The 26,299-nt window shown below is 37.9% G+C and overlaps 1 protein-coding gene across 1 annotated transcript; it reads left to right on the top strand.

Annotated features, from left to right (window-relative positions):
* LOC132550202 (ankyrin-1-like) lies at window positions 1–25,925 on the top strand. The gene is made up of 7 exons (XM_060214235.1): window positions 1–18; window positions 552–2,420; window positions 4,648–5,184; window positions 9,114–9,218; window positions 24,182–24,418; window positions 25,229–25,294; window positions 25,737–25,925. The coding sequence occupies exons 1-7, from the start codon at window positions 1–3 to the stop codon at window positions 25,923–25,925; spliced, it is 3,021 nt and encodes a 1,006-aa protein (XP_060070218.1).
* The last annotated feature ends 374 nt before the right edge of the window (window positions 25,926–26,299 follow it).

Raw genomic sequence — 26,299 nt, forward strand, 5'->3', positions numbered from 1 at the left:
ATGCGCAAATCATTTCACGTATGTTTATACCCACATTCACTGATCGTCATTTCAGTTGTAGTTTAATTGTTATACACGATGCTTCAAACAAGCCATGGAATCAAAGATATTTGCGAATCATGGAATTAGACCTAAGTTTCATCGTAGCACTGGTTCAGAGAGTATTGTAAATAATCAAAAATGTCAATAGATTTTCTAACAAAGAGTCATTCATAACGAGTCATTGTTTGAAATTTCTACATTTGCAAAACATCATTTCATCCAGGACTCGCAATATATGTATATTAAGTGCATTAACGATTATCCATACATTTTATAGGAAAAAATATAAAAGAGTTGCTCCCCTTTAATCATATGGTTGGCTTTAAAATTATGTGGATTCACGGGTTCGTTGGCAAGTCACTTAAAATTAATATTAACTCATTATAGCTCTTAAATTATTTGTTATATAAAAGAGACTCATGTCCTACATTTGTAGGCCAACTTTTCAGTTTTCTGTTCCTGTCTCCCCGTTGCCTGTTCATGACATCACGACAATCTTTCGGTTTCAGAGAAAGTTAGCCAAGGTAGCATGTTGCACCAAGAAGAGCATGGCTAAAGCGGACATTCTGAATAAAGCCATTATCGGTGGTGATGAAGACGTGGTACGTTCTTTAATATCGGAAGGTGCCGATGTCGACCATCTACTTGGAATGCGGGGTACGGCGCTTTGTGCCGCTATTGGCGCCAAGCAATCTTCCATCGCATTGCTGTTGATCGAGAGCGGTAGTGGGGTTAACATAGAGGACTGGGACCGCGAGCCACCTCTTCACTTAGCAATAAGGAAAGGGTGTTTGGACATAGCCAGGACACTCATCTACCACCCTAAATGTAACCTCGATAAAGCAGACCCTCTCACAAAGACGCCAGCTTTCTGCTATGCTGCCGAAAAAGGTATCGCTGACGTGGTTAAATGGATGATACAGGCTGGCTGCAATACGTTGGTCAAGAATGCTTACGACAACACCGCCCTTCATCTGGCGGTGAAAGGGGGTCATCTAGAAGTAGTCAGACAACTGGTTAAATCCGGTGTTAACTGTCATTTCAATGAAATGGGATTGGCTCCCGTACATTTGGCAGCACAAGCGGGTGATGTGACCGTGTTTTTGTTATTGCTGTCCGAGTGGATAAATCCGCATTCCGGAAATGTCGATGACATTATTATTCCGTCAAGTGCAAGAAAACCTGTCAAAGATTTTGTAAATCTACCGAAGAAATATTCTAGCTGTAGTGTTACACCGATAGAATACGCTGTAATGGGCAGGCATGTTGATATGGTCAAATTCTTACTCCGTTGTGGAGCTTATCCCAACCCAGACAAAAATGCGCTAAAATTTGCAAATAACCTCCCGCCACTTCTGCGCGCATGCACTTTCTACATTGATGGTATTCTAGATATCGATATGGCTGAACATTTGATCAATGCCGGTGCTGATACGGAACTAGGAGGAAAGTTAATGACGGCGACGTTCGGTAGTCGTCCTGTAACGCCATTGCAATATGCAGCGAAAAAAAACTCTGTCAAACTTGCAGAGTTTCTAGTAAAACATGGTGCAGACGTCAACAACATTAATCAAAGTGAAGCACCCCTGTTTGTGGCACTTACCAACGGCTCTTTAGAAGTAGCCTGGTACTTCATGAAGGAGTGTAAATCACAGGACTTCCAGGTATTAGATATCAAAAGCAGAAATCTCTTGCATTCATTAGCGTCTTTGATATCGGTCAAAGAAATTGACGAACTCGTCAGCTTTCTAATAAATAACGGATGTAATGTCGATAATTCTGAGTGCCAAAATGCAGATGGTGTCTGCACACCCATCCATACCGCTATTCTTGAACAAAACACTATTCTTCTTGACGCTCTGATAACTCATGGTGCCAATGTTAACGCGAAGTCCCGCGGGCTTGCGCCTCTTCATCAATGTGCTTTAAATGGTGACGTAGCTATGGCCAATATGCTGCTTTTGTCTGGTGCAGACATTGACCTTGTTTCGGACAATGGACAGTCTGCATTGGCAATGGCACTAGAGTGTGACAGCGAGGAACATACTTTAGTTGCAAACTTTTTTCTCGATAATGATTGTTTTGTACATTCAGATTTGGTTGGTGACGTTGATGATGAAGCACTGAGCGATTCACAAGATTCCGGTTCAGATTCAGATTCCTATGACGACGATGAAATGGAGGGCACAAGATTGAAGAACAGTGTTCAAACTCGCGTGAACGCACTTGCTCTAGTACCTCGGACGCTGGTTCAGTTTTGTATGCTGTCCATCAGACAACATTTCATATCCAAAAAACTGAAATTCTGCACAATTTCAAACTTACCACTACCAACGAAAATAAAGGACAGACTTTCCTATAAAACAGAGACTGAAAATATTACCATAAAATGATCTAACACCAGTCTAGCTTAATTAATTGAACCGGATTACGTCATTGACACCGTCGACTTACTTACTGATTGTCATGCTGACAGATAATATTTAACATCTATTTTTGTGGCTGCCTGTCACCCAAATATTTGAATTGTTGATGTGATTAAGCATTTTATTTCAACTTTTATTTTGGTTGACATGTTAACGTGTTCTTATTAAAAACATCTATTTTCTTGACTCGACTTGAGTAAATTGTCTTACTAATAGGATGATCCGCGAGTTGTTACAACTCGGGTCGTAATATCAGCGTAGTGAATTGCAGTCATACTCTTTGGTCGAAACACCATCGATGCTCAGGGGTTACGATCACTTTCGCCCTCTGCATCTCGGGAACATGTCATGGCAAAACTGAAGGCACAAGCGGAGTAATTTTATTGGTCCAAGGAGAACAAAACTGACCAATCGTGGTTGATACGCTCCTCATGAAGATTACAAAGGATCGACACCCAACTTTAAAGCTATTACAACATACAGTTATGCAATTACGACGTTCGTTTGATGTAATATGAAAGTATTCTTATCGTGTTGTCCACAAGGTGTCGCACATGGAACCTTCAGTTTTGCCAAGACATGTTCCGTAGGGGTGCAGAGAGCGAAAGTGAGGTATCGAGGATGCGTCCGAAACGTCTCAGTGATACACCCTGTATTGAGAATTCATGATGCGATACGCCCATCAGAAATAAGGACAAAATCTCTTACGTCTTTACTAGGTCGCGGTTATTATCCCGCCAATTCTAGAAAGTCTGTTTATCTGCTAGTTTTGATGTTTGTCCGAGTTACCGGGAGATGTGTGTAGTTGATGAATCCATCCACTTTGTACTGAAGTGAGATTAATGTGTTTGTCCGGCGACAGTAACCGTCCAGCTGATAAAAATCGTCCTTCATGGAGACCTTTCGACCAAAAATACACCTCTGGTAATCGGATGTGGTTAATGTCGCTTGGATTTTGAAAATGTATTACAACGTATAAATAAATTCAAAAGCGACCCAACGAGATCGTTGTTGCACAGTTGTGTAACTTGATGGCATAATGCTATATTGTTAATATAACCTAAATAAGTTGAATAATTCATGAAATATTTGGTGCACAAGTTCTTTCTTGAGAGCAACATCCATGCATCCCTAACCTACGGTTTTTACACATTGCAGATGATTCGATATTCAAGAGCTTGCTAACAATATCACGATTTTCATGCAAGACGTGAGCAACTGACAGAGAAATTGACTACACAGGTGGAAAGGTTATGATGATTTCATTCTTTTTCCTTATGCGACATCAAGTTCGACGTGTTTGTCGTTCGTTAGTGTACCTGTTGGTTCCGTTGTGGTTTTTCCGTGTTCCTCTTCCGGAACATGATCTTATTCTCTTTGTATCCTTTCAGGAGCCTCCTTGTAAATCTTTCTTTTATTCATATTTTACCCTTGTTTTATTTTATCTGAGTTTGGATTATGTTTCTGCTGACATATTGGTATTGTCTTTGTTGTATATTCAGTGCTGTACGGACGAACGGAACCAATTATAGTTAGTACTGTATAAGCCTTATCTATAAGTGAGAAGTGTGAATAATGAATGACATTAGTATAAGTACTGCTGACGAAGATGTTTTACATACATCATCTACACATTTACTTTATTTATCATGCAAATGGATTTGATGTATTGCAGTTGAAAGTTAAACCCTTGTCAATTCACTTCTTTTATCTATGATCACAAAATATTGCGAGATAACGTAGTGACATATCATATCCTCCTATTGCACATAAGGCTCAGTGTGACGAGCCGCCCACCGTTTCACAATGATGTTGTTTATTATACAGCTGTGCCGTGTGTAGATACAATAGCGGTCGTATCGATCCCCAGCTTCCTCATCCGGAGCCAGGTATTTCACCACGTGCCTCTTACTCGGCCTGACATTCCCGACTGCATTGTATACATATATACTTTGTAACGGTGAGTGACGTCCGTCTGTCACGTGATCACAGGTAAATCTTTTACCAGTGTTAGATATCCAGCTGATGTTTATACCTGAGGCCGTCTGCTGGAGCGTGCGTATCTATATGTATGTGAGAGTGATACGCTACCCTGGGTATTCCGTTATACAGGCCACACCCAGTCGGCTGAGGAGACTGGGCTACCTTTGACTTACCTGTGTGGATGGCCATGCCGGAGGGGGCGGACTCTAGCTATCACTACACTAATGGGGACGTGAAGCTGGAGGAGTGTATTGATAGTGCCTCTAGTGATGTGGACCCTGGGGAAGCTAGCGATGAGGATACGGTGGACCCGAGGGAGAGGACGACTGGTGATTCTAACACTAAAATAGAACAGGTGGATAAAAGAAAGGGGTATCAGAGAGTGAGATACATTAAGATTGAACAGAGACCAAGCACCGCGGAACTGGACTGGAAGAATTTAGACAAAAAGCTGACTAAACTAGGGCCTAGTGAATGTGTGGTTCATAGTCTAAGTGACCGGGACTTGTCGGATCAAGCAAGGGCTCTGACCGTCAGAGATCCCGAGTTCAATGTGGACGAAAATCAAAATACGTCCAAAGAGGACACTACATTCGCGGGCCGGAGGGATGTGTTAAGTCCTGGGTCCATTAAGGAGAGACCTATAGTGAGTCGGAGGGGCAGTGTTCGAGGCTTGAAAAACAGGGTAAAGGCAGGCATCGCCACTTTCTTAAACCATGACGGAAACAATCAGGTAATTCATGTTAAACTTCTCTAGGCTTAAGGCCATACCTCCATACTAACGCCACTGACACAAGTCGCCTCATTTAATATTTATTTTCGATGAAAAATATATACCTGAGTCTTGGTACGTTAATCGTTTTATCCATGTAATCGATATATCATACTTGTTTTATTTGTTCTGTAGTTTTGATTACGTACGAATAACTTGTTGGTATGTTATAAGAGGAAGTACATATTACACGATCTCTGTCTTCACCAAGGGTCACGGCTATAATGCAGGGACTTGTGTCATATTACCTCATGTATTTAGTCAAATACATTGTACACATAAACCGGTCGGAACGCGCTACAAATATTAAGTCGTCAATTTACCAATGATGTCTTACACAGCTTTTTACATTTTATATGGCATTCACACATATATCTGTAGACAAATTAGTATCTATTATATTAATTATTCCGACTTTATATAGTGAAGTACAAATCTGGTTGCGACAGATGACTTACATTACCGGACAATCTGTCATCTGTCTGAACACCAAGGTAACTACCAGATACGTATCTCGACGGGTCTTACCATTGTTTATATCGAACTGTATATACGACATCATTTTTCTCGAATTTATGTCGCCTTCGCTGACCTCGAATTCATTACGTTTACCTCAATAGTTAAGTCATCTTTTACCACGAGACTCAAATCGGAGAAAAGACTTACAATTATCTCGATAAAAGATAGTGTTTGACAAGTTCATTTCGCATAATTTCTTATAGAATAATTTCCAGATTAAGTGACATTTGGATCATCTTGTATACCATCACTATGTTGGGTGTTGTTCAGGATAATTTTATCATTAACTACAAGTGGTCAATAAGTGGTTAATATGAAAGGAAGTTAAGATTTAACTCGGGTTATTAAACTGGGGTTAGACCTCCTCCACTGGGGGTGTATAGTCTCTATAACAAAGTTTACTAACACAGGGGCTGTGTCGTCTATATAACTAGGTTTACTATACACTGGAGCTGTATAGTCTATATAACTAGGTTTACTATATACTGGGACTGTGTAGTATATATAACTAGGTTTACTATACACTGGGGCATTATAGTCTATATAACTAGGTTTACTATATACTGGGACTGTGTAGTCTATATAACTAGGTTTACTATATACTGGGGCTGTGTAGTCTATATAACTAGGTTTACTATAGTTTACTATATACTGGGGCTGTGTAGTCTATATAACTAGGTTTACTATACACTGGGGCTGTATAGTCTATATAACAAGGTTTACTATATACTTGGTCTGTGTAGTCTATATAACTAGGTTTACTATACACTGGGGCTGTATAGTCTATATAACAAGGTTTACTATATACTGGGTCTGTGTAGTCTATATAACTAGGTTTACTATATACTGGGGCTGTGTAGTCTATGTAACTAGGTTAAGTATATACTGGGTCTGTATAGTCTATGAAACTAGGTTTACTATATACTGGGGCTGTGTAGTCTATGTAACTAGGTTAAGTATATACTGGGTCTGTATAGTCTATACAACTAGGTTTACTATATACTGGGGCTATGTAGTCTATGAAACTAGGTTTACTATATACTGGGACTGTGTCGTCTATATAACTATGTTTACCATATACTGGGACAGTATTATCTATATAACTAGGTTTACTATATACTGGGGCTGTATAGTCTATATAACTAGGTTTACTATACACTGGGGCTGTGTAGTCTATATAACTATGTTTACTATATACTGGGGCTGTATAGTCTATATAACTAGAATTACTATAGTTTACTATATACTGGGGCTGTGTAGTCTATATAACTAGGTTTACTATAGTTTACTATATACTGGGGCTGTGAAGTCTATATAACTAGGTTTACTATAGTTTACTATATACTGGGGCTGTGTAGTCTATATAACTAGGTTTACTATAGTTTACTATATACTGGGGCTGTGTAGTCTATATAACTAGGTTTACTATAGTTTACTATATACTGGGGCTGTGTAGTCTATATAACTAGGTTTACTATAGTTTACTATATACTGGGGCTGTGTAGTCTATATAACTAGGTTTACTATACACTGGGGCTGTATAGTCTATATTACTAGGTTTACTATACACTGGGGCTGTGTAGTCTATATAACTAGGTTTAATATATACTGGGACCGTGTAGTCTATATAACTAGGTTTACTTTATACTGAGGCTGTGTTGTCTATATAACTAGGTTTACTATATACTGGGGCAGAGTAGTCTATATAGCTAGGTTGGCTATACACTGGGGCTGTATAGTCTATAATACTAGGTTTACTATACACTGGGACTGTGTAGTCTATATAACTATGTTTACTATATACTGGGGCTGTGTAGTCTATATAACTAGGTTTACTATATACTGGGGCTGTATAGTCTATATAACTATGTTTAATATATACTGGGTCTGTGTAGTCTATATAACTAGGTTTAATATATACTGGGTCTGTGTAGTCTATATAACTAGGTTTACTATATACTGGGGCTGTGTAGTCTATATAACTAGGTTTACTATATACTGGGACAATATAGTCTATATAACTATGTTTACTATATACTGGGGCTGTGTTGTCAATATAACTAGGTTTACTATATACTGGGGCAGAGTAGTCTATATAACTAGGTTCACTATATACTGGGTCTGTGTAGTCTATATAACTAGGTTTACTATATACTGGGGCTGTGTAGTCTATATAACTAGGTTTACTATATACTGGGACAATATAGTCTATATAACTATGTTTACTATATACTGGGGCTGTGTTGTCAATATAACTAGGTTTACTATATACTGGGGCAGAGTAGTCTATATAACTAGGTTCACTATATACTGGGGATGTGTAGTCTATATAACTAGGTTTACTATATACTGGGACTGTGTACTCAATATAACTAGGTTTACTATATACTGGGGCTGTATAGTCTATATAACTAGGTTTACTCTATACTGGGGCTGTGTAGTCTATGTAACTTGGTTTACTATACACTGGGGCTGTATAGTCTATATAACTATGTTTACTATATACTGGGGATGTGTAGTCTATATTACTATGTTTAATATATACTGGGACCGTGTAGTCTATATAACTAGGTTTACTATATACTTTTGGATGTGTAGTCTATATTACTATGTTTAATATATACTGGGACCGTGTAGTCTATATAACTAGGTTTACTATATAATGGGGCAGTATATTAAATATAATAAGGTTAACCAATACTGGGGCTGTATTTTACTAACACTGGACCTATAAAACGGTACACGTTTAACATGTAAATTGGATACAGTTACACTTTACATGGGCTTTGTCGAACGAGGTGTCTTTATGACCATGGTCACTGGACGTGGACCTGTGTAACGATGGATCTTTATAAACATGGTCACTGAACATAAACCCTAGAACAAGGGGTCTTAATAACCATGACCACTGGCCCCTGATTTATTATTGGCAAATATGACTTTGAAAAATGGTGAATCACAGAACTGATTTTTTGGCATCGCTGACGCTGAAGTTAGAAATGTATACGTAAAGTTGTCTTTGTACAATAGGATGGTGTACACCCGATAGAGGGTGATTTACAATCGATGGACGTGTTCTGTACTTTAACCCTTATATCTAGTCAACATAGAGGAATGGTGTATGTCAATATTGATAAAAATAGCGTGATTTTCCACCTGTTATTTGCACCTGTAGTTTTCTGTTTATTCAGAACGAGGTTATCTGTGACGTAAGGACCACTATTGTTAAAAATTAACTCTTATTTCATGATTCGAAACTTTTTCTGGACTGCATCATACTAATATTATGTGACAGTTTGTGAACTCTTCATTGAAATACCATGGTTAATACACAAATTTAACTGTGCCAAATTTTTTTTATTAGACCATAGACCTACACAACAGAGGAAAACTCAATAATTTTGTGGCGCAAAATTGAAAAAAAAACAAAACAAAAAATAGCAAACAAACAAACAGAAAAAGGAAGGTATAACTATGTATAGATGTGTCTTAGTCTATTGTTTCCCAGAAACACCAAACCTTGAATCGTGACCTTAACTTTTCCGGATCATTTTCCCTGACCACGTACATTCTAATGAATGCTAATTGGTGCACTAGTATTTGATTTTTCTGTGTTTTTCACGGACGAGTTTGGTACATATAATAAACACTCTCACTTTACTCCAAAACGTTTCAAATTTTATGTCACTTATGCAGTATGCAACACAAAGGCAAACTCATAAACACTAGTCAAATGCATGTCAATAGTTATCTACAAACTGACAAACGAGGATAATTTATTCATTACATAAAGAGAGTAAACTGTTTTACTACCAGTGGACCTGTCATACCGGATCTAGAGTGTAGAGAATGGAGCTTCTTAGCCAGGTGCGAACAGTTGCTATCAGGTAAACTACTTGGGCAGGATAGGTGCATCTCGGGATCAATGGGGACGTGAAATATTGATAGACCGGTGTTACATACAGGGATACTGTCTGTGGATCAACAGAAACAGTCGTTACGACAACATAACACAGCATTTAGCTTAGTTACGTATCGGGCTCACTCTGTATTGACATGGCAACGGAATACAATTTTGCGTTTTAAAAAGTAAAGACGTTTATTTCCATGTAAAGCAATAATCACTTGGTATGTCATGTAAATGTCATATAAGGAATACGGCGGCGCATTATATGTAAAATAAAGAACAAGCTTTCTTACAACACAGAGAGTATACTTGATTATAAAAGCTAGTCTTCTCAGCAAACAGTTGTAACAGGCCTGGATTCGAACCCATCACGGCGGAGCTTTAGACTACCGTTCTTTAGATGACTACCCCGGTCACCGGCGAATGACCTGATCCGTAATAGTCCATTTATTGTGTTGTTACAACCCCTGTGGAGATACGTAGCTCAGGATAATCAAAGTTCGCACTGTTGTAATCGATATTGTATTGTAATGTCAGCGTTTGTCATCGACCTCCACATGAGGTGTGACATTCAAAAGAGAAGCTGGAATTGCTGTCTGACATTTCAAAATCCATTTCGATGTTGCTATTAAACAATTTCATTCATACAGTACTTTATTCTTTGGTATAGCTTGATCAGAACGAGGCTGGATCTATATCGGTAAGACAATCTCCATTTCTGTGCTGTTTGTACGGTGATGTGTTGTAATTCCACGTGTATTTCAAAGTATCCGCCCTATAATATACCCTTCTTTCATTATTGTATTCCGACATTGAAGAGCTTCGCTCCAGGTATACGAAGCGGAATCCTTGGATTTCGATGATGCACCTAAAAGAATTGTCGATATTCGTGTTAAGTTTTCTGTCTGTCTCGAGGTATTCCAATCCAGTGTTTCATTGTGTCAGCTTAAAAATTATTATAGAATCCACGGTCTGAAATTTTTTGTTACAAGTCAGAAAAATCCTATTAAATTATAAATGTTGGTTTTAAGATACGATCTCATGCATCCGGTGTCGCAGTGTAATTGTAGATTATTCGTTTTAAAATGCCACGTATCTTGCATTAACTTTGATTTTGTATTTTTCTGTGTGAGTTCCATGGATGTTGTTTTGTTGTGCTATAATGAAAACAAACTTCTCTATTTGAATCAAATTAAAAACCAACTTAACTTCTTACATACCTACACCTTTGACTTGGTGAAACACGGAATACATTGTCTGTCCTACAGAAATATATTAAATTAGCCTTTGTATGATGTTAGGGTTACGTTTACGTCTATTTTTGTTATGTTCTCGATCAGGTGGATTTATTTTCATATTGTGGCCCAACAATTGATTTATTGTTTACAATTTGGTGCTTACCTGTATTTTATGACAACTCAACAACAATTCTATGTACTTACACGGAGACGATGCTGATAACAAGCTTATCAATGGAATCATTTTCATCTAGAAATGTAAATAAAGTTATCGTGCTAGATGTGAAGTCTGTTGTTTACAGCGTTACATGTTCGACAAGGCTCCATAATGACATACCTAATCCGCCATATAATACTAGATTACCAAAAAATGTAGCTTGTACCAGCATAACACAAGATATTTCACCAACATAACACAAACCTTGTACCAGCATAACACAAACCTTATACCAGCATAACACAAACCTTGTACCAACATAACACACGGCCTTCCACCAACATAACACAAGACCTTTCACCAACATAACACAAGACCTTTCACCAGCATAACACAAGACATTTCACCAACATAACACAAACCTTGTACCAACATAACACAAGACATTTCACCAACATAACACCCGGCCTTCCACCAACATAACACTCGGCCTTCCACCAACATAACACAAGACATTTCACCTTCATAACACAAACCTTTCACCAACATAACACAAGACATTTCACCAACATAACACAAGACATTTCACCAACGTAGCACTCGGCCTTCCACCAACATAACACAAGACATTTCACCAACATAGCACTCGGCCTTCCACCAACATAACACTCACCACATAACACTCGGCCTTCCACCAACATAACACTCGGCCTTCCACCAACATAACACTCGGCCTTCCACCAACGTAACACTCGGCCTTCCACCAACATAACACTCGGCTTTCCACCAACATAACACTCGGCCTTCCACCAACATAACACTCGGCTTTCCACCAACATAACACTCGGCCTTCCACCAACATAACACTCGGCCTTCAACCCACTAATATAACACTCGGCCTTCCACCAACATAACACTCGGCCTTCCACCAACATAACACTCGGCCTTCAACCCACCAATATAACACTCGGCCTTCCACCAACATAACACTCGGCCTTCCACCAACATAACACTCGGCCTTCCACCAACATAACACTCGGCCTTCCACCAACGTAACACTCGGCCTTCCACCAACGTAACACTCGGCCTTCCACCAACGTAACACTCGGCTTTCCACCAACATAACACTCGGCCTTCCACCAACATAACACTCGGCTTTCCACCAACATAACACTCGGCCTTCCACCAACATAACACGCGGCCTTCAACACACCAATATAACACTCGGCCTTCCACCAACATAACACTCGGCCTTTAACCCACCAATATAACACTCGGCCTTCCACCAACATAACACTCGGCCTTCCACCAACATAACACTCGGCCTTCTACAAACACAACATTCGCCTTGCACCAACATGACTGTTACACTCATAGGCATATAATTCAAAAGTACGCCCCTGGACAACTATTACATTATATGTAATGCTTTGTAAAATAAACTGTCACTCCTGTATCAGAGGGATACAGATCTAGTAATGTGCTCATGTGAAATTTGAATTTGGCAACAAAGATAGTGAGATCTCATTTTAAACACTGTCAACTCAATACTAATACATCATTAACTCAATACAAACATATTGTTTCATGTAACTCAATACTAACCGTGTCAGCTCAATACAAACACGTTGTTAACTCAATACAATGACAATGTCAACTCAATACAAACATATTGTTTCGTATAACACAATACTAACCGTGTCAGCTCAATACAAACACGTTGTTAACTCAATACAATGATAATGTCAACTCAATACAAACATATTGTTTCATGTAACTCAATACTAACCGTGTCAGCTCAATACAAACACGTTGTTAACTCAATACAATGACAATGTCAACTCAATACAAACATATTGTTTCGTATAACACAATACTAACCGTGTCAGCTCAATACAAACACATTGTTAACTCAATACAAACTGTTAACGTAATACACAGTATTGATTTGATACAAACAGTGTAAACTCATTACAAAGGCAGTGTTAACCCAATATATACAGTGTTAAATCATTACAACTGGTGTAAACCTAATACAAACGCAGTTTTATCTCAATACAGAAAATGGTAACCAAATGCAAACAGCTTATTGACTCAATACAAACAGTGTTAACTCAATTCAAACGCAGTGTTAACCCACTATATGCAGTGTTAACGCAATTCGAACAGTGTTAACCTAATACAAAGGCAGTGTAAATTCAAAACAAACAGTGTTAACATAATACAAACACACTACAAACAGTGTTTACACAATACAAACAGTGTTTACATAATACAAACACTGTTAACAAAATACAAACAGTGTTAACTTAATACAAACAGTGTTAACACAATACAAACAGTGTTAACGCAATACAAACAGTGTTAACACAATACAAACAGTGTTTACACAATACAAACAGTGTTTACATAATACAAACACTGTTAACAAAATACAGTGTTAACGTTATACAAACGGTGTTAACGTAATACAAAGGCAGTGTTACCTCAATACAAACAGTGTTAACTCAATACAAACAGTGTTAACTCAATACAAACAGTGTTTACATAATACAAACAGTGTTAACACAATACAAACAGTGTTAACAGAATACAAACAGTGTTAACGTAATACAAACGGTGTTAACGTAATACAAAGGCAGTGTTACCTCCATACAAACAGTGTTAACACACTACAAACAGTGTTTACACAATACAAACAGTGTTTACACAATCCAAACAGTGTTAACGCAATACAAACAGTGTTAACGTAATACAAACAGTGTTAACGTAATACAAACAGTGTTAACTAAATACAGTGTTACCTCAATACAAACAGTGTTAACAGAATACAAACAGTGTTAACAGAATACAAACAGTGTTAACTCAATACAAACAGTGTCAATTCTATGCAAACATATTATTAAGTAACTACTAATTTCATTGACTTACCGATATATTAGTCACAAGACCAACTCTGTAGTATGCCCAACTTTGAGTATTTTACCTTTAAGTTGTGTCGTAGCTGTATAAATATTTACCCTAGGCGCTGTTCCTACAATACTCTACATTCACATGATTTATTTCTGATACATTGGTGATACAAAAGGTCCCCGGACTTCCTGATGTTTTGTTATCTAACTAGACTACACCAGGACAATGACATTTTACCAAAACATCATAAAAAAACGTAAAATGTGACGGATTGTGATGAGGTGATGTGAAAATCAATGTCCCGTAGATCTTGTTCATCATTACATCTTTGTGTCATGTAATTCAGAGATAAAAAATATATAGAAACAAATCTTCCTAACAACGACGTCAATCAAAATAAATTGTAACATTAATCTGATCCGGACCTATTTAAGATGTAATACATGTTGTTAAGATTTTTCACTCCAGACAATGTATATTGTAAACAGATCTTCGCTTTTCTGAAGAAGAGAATTCTTGATCTGAAAGTTCTTCAATAGCTAAAACAGTATGTTTAAGACACCGAGCACTTTATCTAGAGATAAAAGAGTGTAATGGCCAGTGTGATGTTCGATGTCTTCTGGGAGTTTGTTTATGTTGCACTTATGCTAATGAAGATCTATCACATCTATACTATATATAATGTTATGTGTTTTGTAACGTGTATTATCGGTAACGGCGGAAATGGCCGCCGGTCTTAAGTTTTGTAAAGAAAGCTGACAACAGCGGTACATCTTCACTTTGATGTACATTAACTAGATACGAGCGTACAGAATCGTACTTATCTGTTAGCACGAGAGAAAGGGTCGCCTGAGGCTTTAAATGACATTAAAGTTCCACTTACGTGACTCTGGATGAAAATAGAATTGAATATATTATTATTCCTTATGATTCAAATTAAAAAAAGGTTAAATGTTCAAGTTATAGTCTTTGTTTCATAGCCTGGAACGGTTGTCTATGCTAAAGTCTCAACCTTGGGCCGAGCTTTGACTATGACCCCCTCCTCTCGATTCTCGGGATTTGCACATAAGTCGCCTCTAATGAAAAGAATCCAACTTGATATCGGAGGAGGTGTACAAAAGTCTATTTACATTAAGCCCTTCAAGACTTGTTGGGGATACACATTAGTAAACTCTGACGACTATAAACCCCTCTTGACTCATGAGAGATACACGATAGCCACCCCTCTTGACATGTGAGAGATACACGATAGCCATCCTCTTGACTCATGAGAGATACACGATAGCCACCCTTTTTACTCGTGAGAGATACACGATAGCCATCCTCTTGACTCGTGAGAGATACACGATAGCCAACCTCTTTACTCGTGAGAGTTACACGATATTCACCCCTCGTTACTCGTGAAGGATACACTTAAGACTTAAGATACAATTAAGACTTAAGTCCCCTCTTGATTCGTGAACGTTACAAACTAGATGCATTTAAAAACTAAAACCCCCACCTTGACTCGTGGGCATTACGTAATAGTCGTCTATTTAGACTATATAATGACTCGCGAAAGTTACACATTAGCCACCTCTAACTAATATAACCTCCTCTTGACTTGCGGAAGTTACACATTATCCACCTCTAACTACCATAACCTCCTCTTGACCCGCGGAAGTTACACATTAGCCAGCTCTAACGACTATAACCTCCTCTTGACTTGCGGAAGTTACACATTAGCCAGCTCTTACTACTATAACCTCCTCTTGACATGCGGAAGTTACACATTAGCCACCTCTTACTGCTATAACCTCTTGACTTGCGGAAGTTACACATTATCCACCTCTAACTACCATAATCTCCTCTTGACCCGCGGAAGTTACACATTAGCCAGCTCTAACGACTATAACCTCCTCTTGACTTGCGGAAGCTACACATTAGCCAGCTCTTACTGCTATAACCTCCTCTTGACTTGCGGAAGTTACACATTAGCCAGCTCTTACTACTATAACCTCCTCTTGACATGCGGAAGTTACACATTAGCCAGCTCTTACTGCTATAACCTCTTGACTTGCGGAAGTGACACATTATCCACCTCTTACTACTATAACCTCCTCTTGACCCGCGGAAGTTACACATTAGCCAGCTCTAACGACTATAACCTCCTCTTGACTTGCGGAAGCTACACATTAGCCAGCTCTTACTGCTATAACCTCCTCTTGACTTGCGGAAGTTACACATTAGCCAGCTCTTACTACTATAACCTCCTCTTGACATGCGGAAGTTACACATTAGCCACCTCTTACTGCTATAACCTCTTGACTTGCGGAAGTGACACATTAGCCAGCTCTTACTACTATAACCTCCTCTTGACTCGCGGAAGTTACACATTAACCACCTCTTACTACTATAACCTCCTCTTGACTTGCGGAAGTTACACATTAACCACCTCTTACTACTATAACCTCCTCTTGACTCGCCGAAGTTACACATTAGCCAGCTCTTACTACTATAACCTCCTCTTGACTTGCGGAAGTTACACATTAACCACCTCTTACTACTATAACCTCCTCTTGACTCGCGGAAGTTACACATTAACCACCTCTTACTACTATAACCTCCTCTTGACTCGCCGAAGTTACACATTAGCCAGCTCTTACTACTATTACCCCGCCTTTTAAGCGACATGGTATGTGTCTCTGAGTGACATCACGGTTCACATACACAATAAGAGGTGATATCGTGTAAACAATCGAGTGACATGATATAGAGATTGACTTCACGGAAAACTTGACGATAAGATAATCACTGTTTCAATGTTTCATATACGAAGACTTTAATAATATTTTTTGGGAATACTTATTTCCTTATAAGGCCAGTTGGTTGTAATTATATATAGATGTGTACATTCGGAGTGAATCACGTGACACTTGAAGCTTCTGTTTATTTCAACATTCATTTTTTTCTTGTCGTTATGAAAAAGTTTTCGATGTCTCTGACGATAATGTCAATGCTTTCGATGTCTCTGATAATAATGTCAATATTTTCGATGTCTCTGATGATAATGACAATGTTTTCGATGTCTCTGATGATAATGACAATGTTTTCGATGTCTCTGATTATAATGACAATGTTTTCGATGTCTCTGATGACAATGACAATATTTTCGATGTCTCTGATGATAATGACAATGTTTTCGATGTCTCTGATGATAATGACAATGTTTTCGATGTCTCTGATGATGATATTAATATTTTCGATGTCTCTGATTATAATGACAATGTTTTCGATGTCTCTGATGATAATGACAATGTTTTCGATGTCTCTGATGACAATGACAATATTTTCGATGTCTCTGATGATAATGACAATGTTTTCGATGTCTCTGATGATAATGACAATGTTTTCGATGTCTCTGATGATAATGACAATGTTTTCGATGTCTCTGATTATAATGTCAATTTTTTCGATGTCTCTGATTATAGTGACAATGTTTTCGATGTCTCTGATGATGATGTCAATGTTTTCGATGTCTCTGATTATAATGTCAATTTTTTCGATGTCTCTGATTATAATGTCACTTTTTTCGATGTCTCTGATTATAGGGACAATGTTTTCGATGTTTCTGATTATAGTGACAATGTTTTCGATGTCAAACTCATGACAATTTCATTCGATAAAAGTTAGTTACCAATATCATGTCGTATTGCGATTTAGAATGCCCTGAACTAGTTGGTTGTACGGGTTGGATTTCCATATTTTATATGAAATATCTAGAAAATTTTCTGATTTGTCAAAAAAATCGGCAAGCATATTGTACTGAAATACCATAAAGCCATTGTAACGATATTCTGACTTGTGTTCGTGCAGAGATTGGTGTGAGTAATGAGAACTACAGATGAAATGTGTGTGATTAGGCGGACATCATGAAGACATTGATTGTGGTTAGATTAGAGAGTAGCCATACATAGCTCATTATCTATCAATTGTCCTAACAAACCCACGGTGATGTAGATAACGAAAGTATTCTATAGATGACCGATGACTGAAGGGGATATCGTTATTACTTAACCCTGGTAAAATACCAGCCGGAATATACTGCTTTGCTAGAGAAAACTTCTTTTAAGCTCGATGGGTTGAGCATCAGAACCAGAGGTCCTGTGTTCGAATCCTAGCGGAGGCATGGAAATGAATAATTACACTTATTATCTTGACGCCTATGTAGAAACTTGGAAATAATGCTGTGTGTTACTTTCACAATCATCATCATCATCATCATCATCATCATCAATCTTTATTCCTCAATAATTAGAGTATAAATATTCAAATAGGTTACAAAAGGTTATCCACAACATGATATTTGTCTTACGGCACGAATACAAAACTCATTTAAGTTGTATTGGTGAAACTAGATTTTTCAATAAGAAAGGATAAACCTGAAAAACAGAGCTCGATCTGTTGAGCGTTAGACTAGTAAACAAATGGTCTCGGGTTCGAATCCTTGCATTGGAATATATAATGACCCTAATTATACAAACGTTAAGGTTGGAGCCCTACTATACTACTGTTACAAGCAGTGATAAGTCTACCAAAACCGGAGGTAAAACTATTTCATATCTATTGTTGGATTACTTTCACACATTTTCTACAAGTATCTGTAAAAATTCAATTTCTGAATTGAAAATAACATTTAGTAATAGGAAAAAAACGTAGTCAAGGTTTATCAATATCTACCAAAATATACATAGAGCTCCATTTGATCTTAATAAAGGAACAGTATTAACGAAATAAATAATTCTGTATTGAAAACATACGATATCTTTTAGGGAGATCGCGAGGTAATGCTGGACTTGTGTACTTTATGGACTACCAGTCTCAAAGTTTCACAAAACAACAATTTATACAGATGTGTATGTGTACATCTATTTCAATTGTCATTAAATGCTTCCTTTAAATTATGGCTGAAAATGTATTTAGTGTTTATTGTGTGCAGTGTAAAATCAGGCGTATGATTCGGAACTCAGCGGATAAAAACAATAAATGTATTATTGAAATATGACTTGGGTTGGAATACATCTTGGACTAAACTAGATATATAACTGACGCTGTATGGGTGTGGTTGACCAGGAGATATTTAGGCTTCAGAAGGATGTTGTAGAGACAACAAGATTTAATGTCCAGCACACAAGTGTTCTTATACTCTTCACTCCTGTGGCCGCCTGTATTGTCGTTAAGTGCCCTCTGGACACAAGTGTCACAGCATCCAGTAGATGAGGTCGTATGTTCAGCACTTCTCTTTCAACTCCCAGTGAATTACCTGTCATATACAACATGGCTATATATAATGTTTTAAGCTCACAGCAGAAATGTGTAGGATAATTTTGTCAATACAAAGGGTTTGTTAAACCTAGTCACGAATGTCACTTGATAGTGCAGATGATTTTACATCGAATGACATTATGGGCGTTTATATAGTAGGTTACCATAGAAACCTAACACCTGCATTATTGTATGAAAGATACTTTCTTTTTTTTGTGTGTGGAAATTTGTCGATGATGTGCGAGAGTCGTATTTGCTATGGGTACAGCTTTAGTCGCGTGGATCTTATGAGATCCCCAAAACAAACCATGAGGTAAAGACTTTTGTACTGCTGGTTAGGGCTCATGTTCCAGGAGGACACGATCGACAGTGAGAGATACTGGTATTAATCTTGTGTAATGATGTCACTAGGAATAAACCTGATGTGTGTCAGTGTGGCCGTGTCAATATTAGTTCACAGATTCGGAAGGGTATATGCTATCACTAACACAAGAACCAACAAACGTTATTGATAGTCACCGGAAAGTTGTCTGCGATCCTGTTTAACAATGTACCGTTGACATTTAAATCTTAATCCCAGGATTGTGTCCATTGGTTTGTAAACGGTCAAATCGAGTTATTTTGATCTGCGTGATAAAAAAGTAAAATGTTAATCTGTTATTTTGATGATGTCTGTACAAGTTATGTCAATATTTGTATCGTCGGTTTCGTTGTTTATTCAGTAACGGGGTCACTTCCGGTTCATTGTACACTTGCGTTGACAATGATGCTGGGTCAGAGGTCAAACTACATAGTTCTCAATACCACTGCTTAATGATTATTTTTACATTTATCATTGTAGATTTAATTGTTCTTTCCTCTCATTGAATTCCATAACACGTTTCAAAAGTTGTCCGTTCATCCATAGCGGACAAGTGTTTCCTTGTTTTCTCCATATTGGACAAGTATTGCCTTTTCCCCCATATTGGTGTTGGCCCTGTTCCTCTGTATTGGACAGAAGTTGACCTTTTCACCACATTTGACACGTCTTGGCCTTTAACAGAATTTTGACCGGTATTGCCTTTGCCTCTCCTTGGTAAGACATTGTCCTTTAACCAAATTTAGATAATACACGATATTGTTGTTCCCAAACTTCAGACGTGTTTAAGACCTTGGTGCTTTGATGTTACTTTTATTTACTTGTTTGTCATTTGTGCAATCCTCAGGAGGATATGCCGACGTTGATGATATGAAATTCAAACTATAAACATATCCCATAATGCACTAGAACAATTTGATATGCTAGTAAGTTTTACAAAACGAAACCAAATGTGGCGTCTCATGTTTTACCAAGTTTGGTACTTGTTGATGTGACGTCAGTTTCTTTAAAACAATTTGAGGAAAATGAGTTCTTACTGAATGATAATATCGAGACATACTAACGATTCCATTGTCTGAATGGTAATTGTTTCCCAGTAGAATCATTGTTATCTCCGAGACGTTGCCCTTCATATGGCCTCAGAGAGGAGACTAAAACCATGAGGACCGAATTTAGATATGACATTTCAAGTAAAGAACCATTGATTTATTGTACAATTGATAAATTCCTCGCGGCGACATCCCCTGGCAGATAGAAAGTAAGTTGTGAGACACCTTTGATCGGACACGTCTCCGAGATACGTTTTTTCTGGCTTTGTAAGGTCCACACAGAAACTATTATGACTACAGTTGACTATTTGTGAATATTGGTTGGTGGTTTTTCACTTGTGACACAGTTGAGGCATTTAACATCTCAGCTGCAGGTTTGACAATTCTTCCTTGTGTGTGACCGGACATGTTTGCGGAGAAGGAATTACATCCGCGTGTCCAGTCACTGATTCATATAAATATCGGCTGGATTATAATGTTTCAGAAGGAAGCCTTTATACAGGGAAGAAGTAGTGTAGAATAACATTTCCTGTTGAAAGTTTGAAGAATATGAGAGTTCTAAGAATATCTTCGGTGTGGAAAGACAAGTTATATCACGCTCTTTCCCTGTATTGCATATACACACGTTTCACAGGTAATTCCGCCCAACAGAGCCCGGAAATAAAAGTATATGTATCTCCGAGTTGATCCTTATTAATTATGTACATATCTATTCCTATTTGGTTAAAGTTAAGTCACGTGACCAACTTGCGCTTCTGCTTGGGAATTGATCATCTCCATAATTAAAAGTATCTAATAATGTACGTCTGGGGGTCACCGAGTGTTTCAGACAGACAATTGGGTCGTGTGATGAATGGCTAGATTTTATTTACATACAAAATGCATGTGGTTAATTGTGACGTCAAGAACAAGTGCGTGCAAGGCTTTGAACGACGTGTCAAATAGACACGGGAAGATTTTTTTTTTATTGAATATACTTATACACGAATTTAAATTAACATACAATAAATGATTAAAGAAAGAGACACTGACAAACAGTATAACACATTGACAACTCAGTGCCAGTACATATTGTCGTATGTAGTATACACATCACTGTTTTCTTGTTCATATGATCGAAATGTTTATTGTCACAACTTTAAGCGATGTAATGAAGTTTTCACTGTTTTTGATAACGTCTGATGGATCTGTGTGCTGTGACCTGATTCGTGGTCATTTAAAAAATATTTTGTTTGTTTTGGCCCATTTTTATATACTTTTGATGTTTTTATTTGTCACACTTCATTTCGACCTTTTCGGTATTTCGCAGCCAAGTTGATGTCTGTCCTGCTTGTTGTGACACTTAGGTGGTGATCTTGTATAAGGTTATTTGCCAATAGAAATGCGACTGAGTTGTATCAACCTAACTTAGGTGTTCTAGTCTTAGTCGTTAACACGCAGTAGTTACCTAAAAACGTCGATAACGTTCGTGACGATTCAACGTCCCAGCACCTAACTCGCGCCGATAGCCACACAAATGGACTAAATGTGAAAATTCAGTTAATTGGAAATAGCTTGATGTCAGAGAATCATTTTCAGACCTATATGAGTTATTCATTTCCTTTCACTCTTCATCACAGGTGTATGCTTAATGAAAACTAGAAAAAAGAAGATGCGCTAGTCATGCGCAATCTTCTGTTTAAAAAATTGCCTTGGGTTAAACTAATCTAAACCAGGAAAACCTTACTAGATCTCAACACCAACATCAGCGCGATGTGAATAGACTTCAATTTCACTCCACATATTGAAAACCATTCAAAATTTCCGTAAACAGCACGGCACACCTTAATTAGTCTGAGAGTATAGGTGTATATCCATAGTAAACCTAATTTGATAAGGAAGTGTCTAGTTTAATGTACACTTCACTGAATCATTGAAAAGAAATCTCAATTAAAGGAAACGAGCTTGGCATACATTCGCGTGTTTTGAAGTGGGGACTAGGCTTTGTTTTTTTTATCGCACCCATGACTTTGTTCCTGTCCCAATAAAACCTTGTCCTCGTCTCACCATTACTTTATTCCCGTTCCGCCATTTGCCTAGTTCCTGTTTAACCATTTGCCTAGTTCCTGTTTCACCATTTGCCTAGTTCCTGTTTCACCATTTTCCTAGTTCCTGTTTCACCATTTGCCTAGTTCCTGTTTCACCATTTGCCTACTTCCTGTTTCACCATTTGCCTACTTCCTGTTTCACCATTTGTCTTGTTCCTGTGTCACCATTTGCCTTGTTCCTGTGTTACCACTGGCCTTGTTCGATCCTGTTTCACCATTTTCCTAGTTTCTGTTTCACCATTTGCCTACTTCCTGTTTCACCATTTGTCTTGTTCCTGTGTCACCATTTGCCTTGTTCCTGTGTTATCACTGGCCTTGTGCGATCCTGTTTCACCAATTCCTCTGTTTTTGTCTTACCGTTGACCTTGTTCCTGCATACCAATTTTCTTGTTGTTGTTTCAACATCGACCGCGATCCCGTCTTGCATTGACCTTGTTTCGGTCTCGCCAGCTACCTGGTTCCAGTATCGACATTGAACTTTTTTGTGTCTCACCATTGACTTTCTTCTGTCTTATATTTGACCTTGCTCCCATCTCGCTATTGACCTTGCTCCCATGTCGTTATTGACCTTGCTCCCATGTCGATATTGACCTTGCTCACATGTCGATATTGACCTTGCTCCCATGTCGATATTGACCTTGCTCCCATGTTGCTATTGACCTTGCTCCCATGTCGATATTGACCTTGCTCCCATGTTGCTATTGACCTTGCTCCCATGTCGATATTGACCTTGCTCACATCTCGCTATTGACCTTGTTCCGGTCTTGTCATTGACCTTTTTCTATTCTTAATTTTCAACTTGTCCCCATGGATACTTCATTCATAGTTTTGATTACGTTTATTATACATCTGTTTTAACAAACAATGTCTTTTACGTGTCAGTGATGAGAGTTTAATTTCTTTCTACTGGAAAGTGATTTATCAATAAATATCTATATCAGTGTGACTATAACAGTCAGTGCTGTGTTTAGCTATTTGTTATTCAACCCGGATGTAACATTAGAATATCGAACTGGACAACCAGAAAAGTGGTGTAATATAATGGACAAACTGGAACGTACTGGGGACACATGCGAAAATGGTCAGCGAAGGTTTCATTGACAGACTTCAGTAAGGATGTCCATTATCACGAATTCGTAAAATTGGGGACAGCCGAATATATTGGGAAGGCCGTAGTTTCCTTGACAAATTTCCTAAAAAAAGGTCAAGTTGAATGAACGTCTCCATAGCTCTGCATCCGAAGGTCATAACAAGAATATATGTGATATTACGTTATGATTGATTATAGTATATATATATAGGTTAATTTCTGTAATGTTTCAGTTTTATACAATTTATACTTATTTTCTGTTGTATTACTCCTTGATTATGTCAGTAATACTGTTATAATCCGTGACTTGTCAGTAATTTGTGGTTTACGTTACAGAGAAATTACAGTCAGCTGGAGAAGGGAAAGATCGTTATCTACACGTCCAGTATGGCGATTGTCCGGGAAACTTACGAGAGGTGTATCCTAGCTAAGAAAATCCTGCAGACTCACATGGTCCGATATGAAGAAAAGGACCTTTTTATGAGCGTTGAGAACCAGCGCGAGCTCAGGGAACGATTAGGTGTTGACGAGGTGGTGCTACCGCAGGTTTTCGCTGATGGCGTCGCCCTCGGGGTAAGTAAAATAAAAAATAATCATTTACTTTGTTGAGATTTAAACGAAATTTTCTCTGCAGGGAAGATTCGAACGTAAACTCCACTGTAGAAATAACAGGGAAGAAAATTCCAGTATCACGCGCACCTGTTCCCGATATCAAAACGACTTCCTGATATATTAGACGAATCTTACCAATCTATAATCTTTAAGTCTATATGGGTGTGTATTGTTAAGTTGGATGACTCTTCCTTGTACAAATTATACAGACTATTTTATATAGAGTATTTTAGTAACAGATGTGGTGTGTCATAGATCTATTGAATACCAATCTACTGACCAATCTGATTCACGTTTTACCAACTAACAGACTCTGGTGAAAGAGACAGCGTTTAAACAGCACATTTTGCATTTATTACCACGATAATTGAAAGTCGTTATTCCACACTAAGTACATGTACCCAGGTCCCAGTTACTGATCTCCTTTAAACCAACTGTGATTGATTGTTTCCTAGCAGCAGATTTAAAATACTGTGTAATAAATAATTTTATCGCAGTGTTGTTAGTCTGAGAATGAAATGTAATTGTCTAGACCATTTTAGTGATATATTGATGTCATGAGCAAATAGATTTAGAGTCCATGTCATTTCAAGGGTCAATTCATCGAGTTCCTTGAAAGTTTTACAACCTACAGACAGACACGTGGAATATATTGCCTAGGTTGTGACCAGGAAGACAGTCATTAGCCTAAATCACGACTTTCATTACACCTGTCTCTGTATATTATGTCATCCTAGCTATCTAACCTCACGGTCTGTTTGATAATTACAGGGCATGCAGCAGCTCGAAGATCTGAACGAGGAAGGTGAACTTCGGAAACTGTTATCAAATTTTACCGTAAGTATTCAATTATAACGCTAGAGCCTCGTGTAAAGCTGGAGGGGACACTATCGAAAACATGTAATGTTCAAGACAGCATGTTTAAATTATATAGAGCTGTAAGTTCAAGGTCAGATGGATTAGTTAAATACTTATCATGTCCTTATTTTTTTTTACTAAAGATGTATACAACATATATTTTATTTCATGCAGTAATGTTTCTCCAGACACATTTGTCTCCGAACTATTAGGTTAGTTCATATCCTATCTACCAGACAGAGTGTGTGTGACGTATGGTCTTCTTGTCTTCCGTTTGTAATAAAGGTTTTATTCGAGGCCTTAGTATTGGTTCATTAAAAAAAAGATCTTAACACCGAGTTCCGGATTCTGTTTTTTTTTCACTCTCTCTCTCTTTGAACGAGCTATTTACTTCTCTAATGTGTTCTTTTTCGGTTTCCAGAAAATCAACGTTCGTTCGTCATGTGAGAAATGTGGAGGGTATCGATATGTTCCGTGTACGTTCTGTCACGGCAGCAAAAAGTCACTGAAACGGAACTATTTCACAGAGGAATTTAGTGCACTACGATGCATGCAATGTGATGAAAATGGACTGCTCAGGTGTGACATGTGTTTGGATCAACAAGAATGACGTCACGTGCGTGCGAAAACTAAGCTATTGTGATCTAATAAATGACGTCATGTTTCCTGTAAAATGGAACGTCATGTATCATGTTTATTATGACGTCATAGATGTGATAAATGAATGAAGTTATGATGTAAGAATGATTAAGACGTCATACAGAATGATATGTTTTCTGTTTAGAAGATTGTCCTACTTAATTTGCCTCGTATGTAAAATATTTATAGACTGGTGGTCTGCAACCAACGACCTTATCCGCTATACATCTGCTCAAATGCATATCGTACTCGAAAATCATATGGTCACAATCACTCAGGCCACAAGTTGTACTATATACATGTCATTAAAACGTGTGCAAGTCTGAATGAATCTGCTTAGTTAGT

This window comes from Ylistrum balloti, unplaced genomic scaffold (assembly GCF_031769215.1).
Source record: "Ylistrum balloti isolate Yb309-2 unplaced genomic scaffold, AGI_CSIRO_Ybal_v1 Utg370110, whole genome shotgun sequence".
Classification (NCBI taxonomy): Eukaryota; Metazoa; Mollusca; class Bivalvia; order Pectinida; family Pectinidae; genus Ylistrum; species Ylistrum balloti.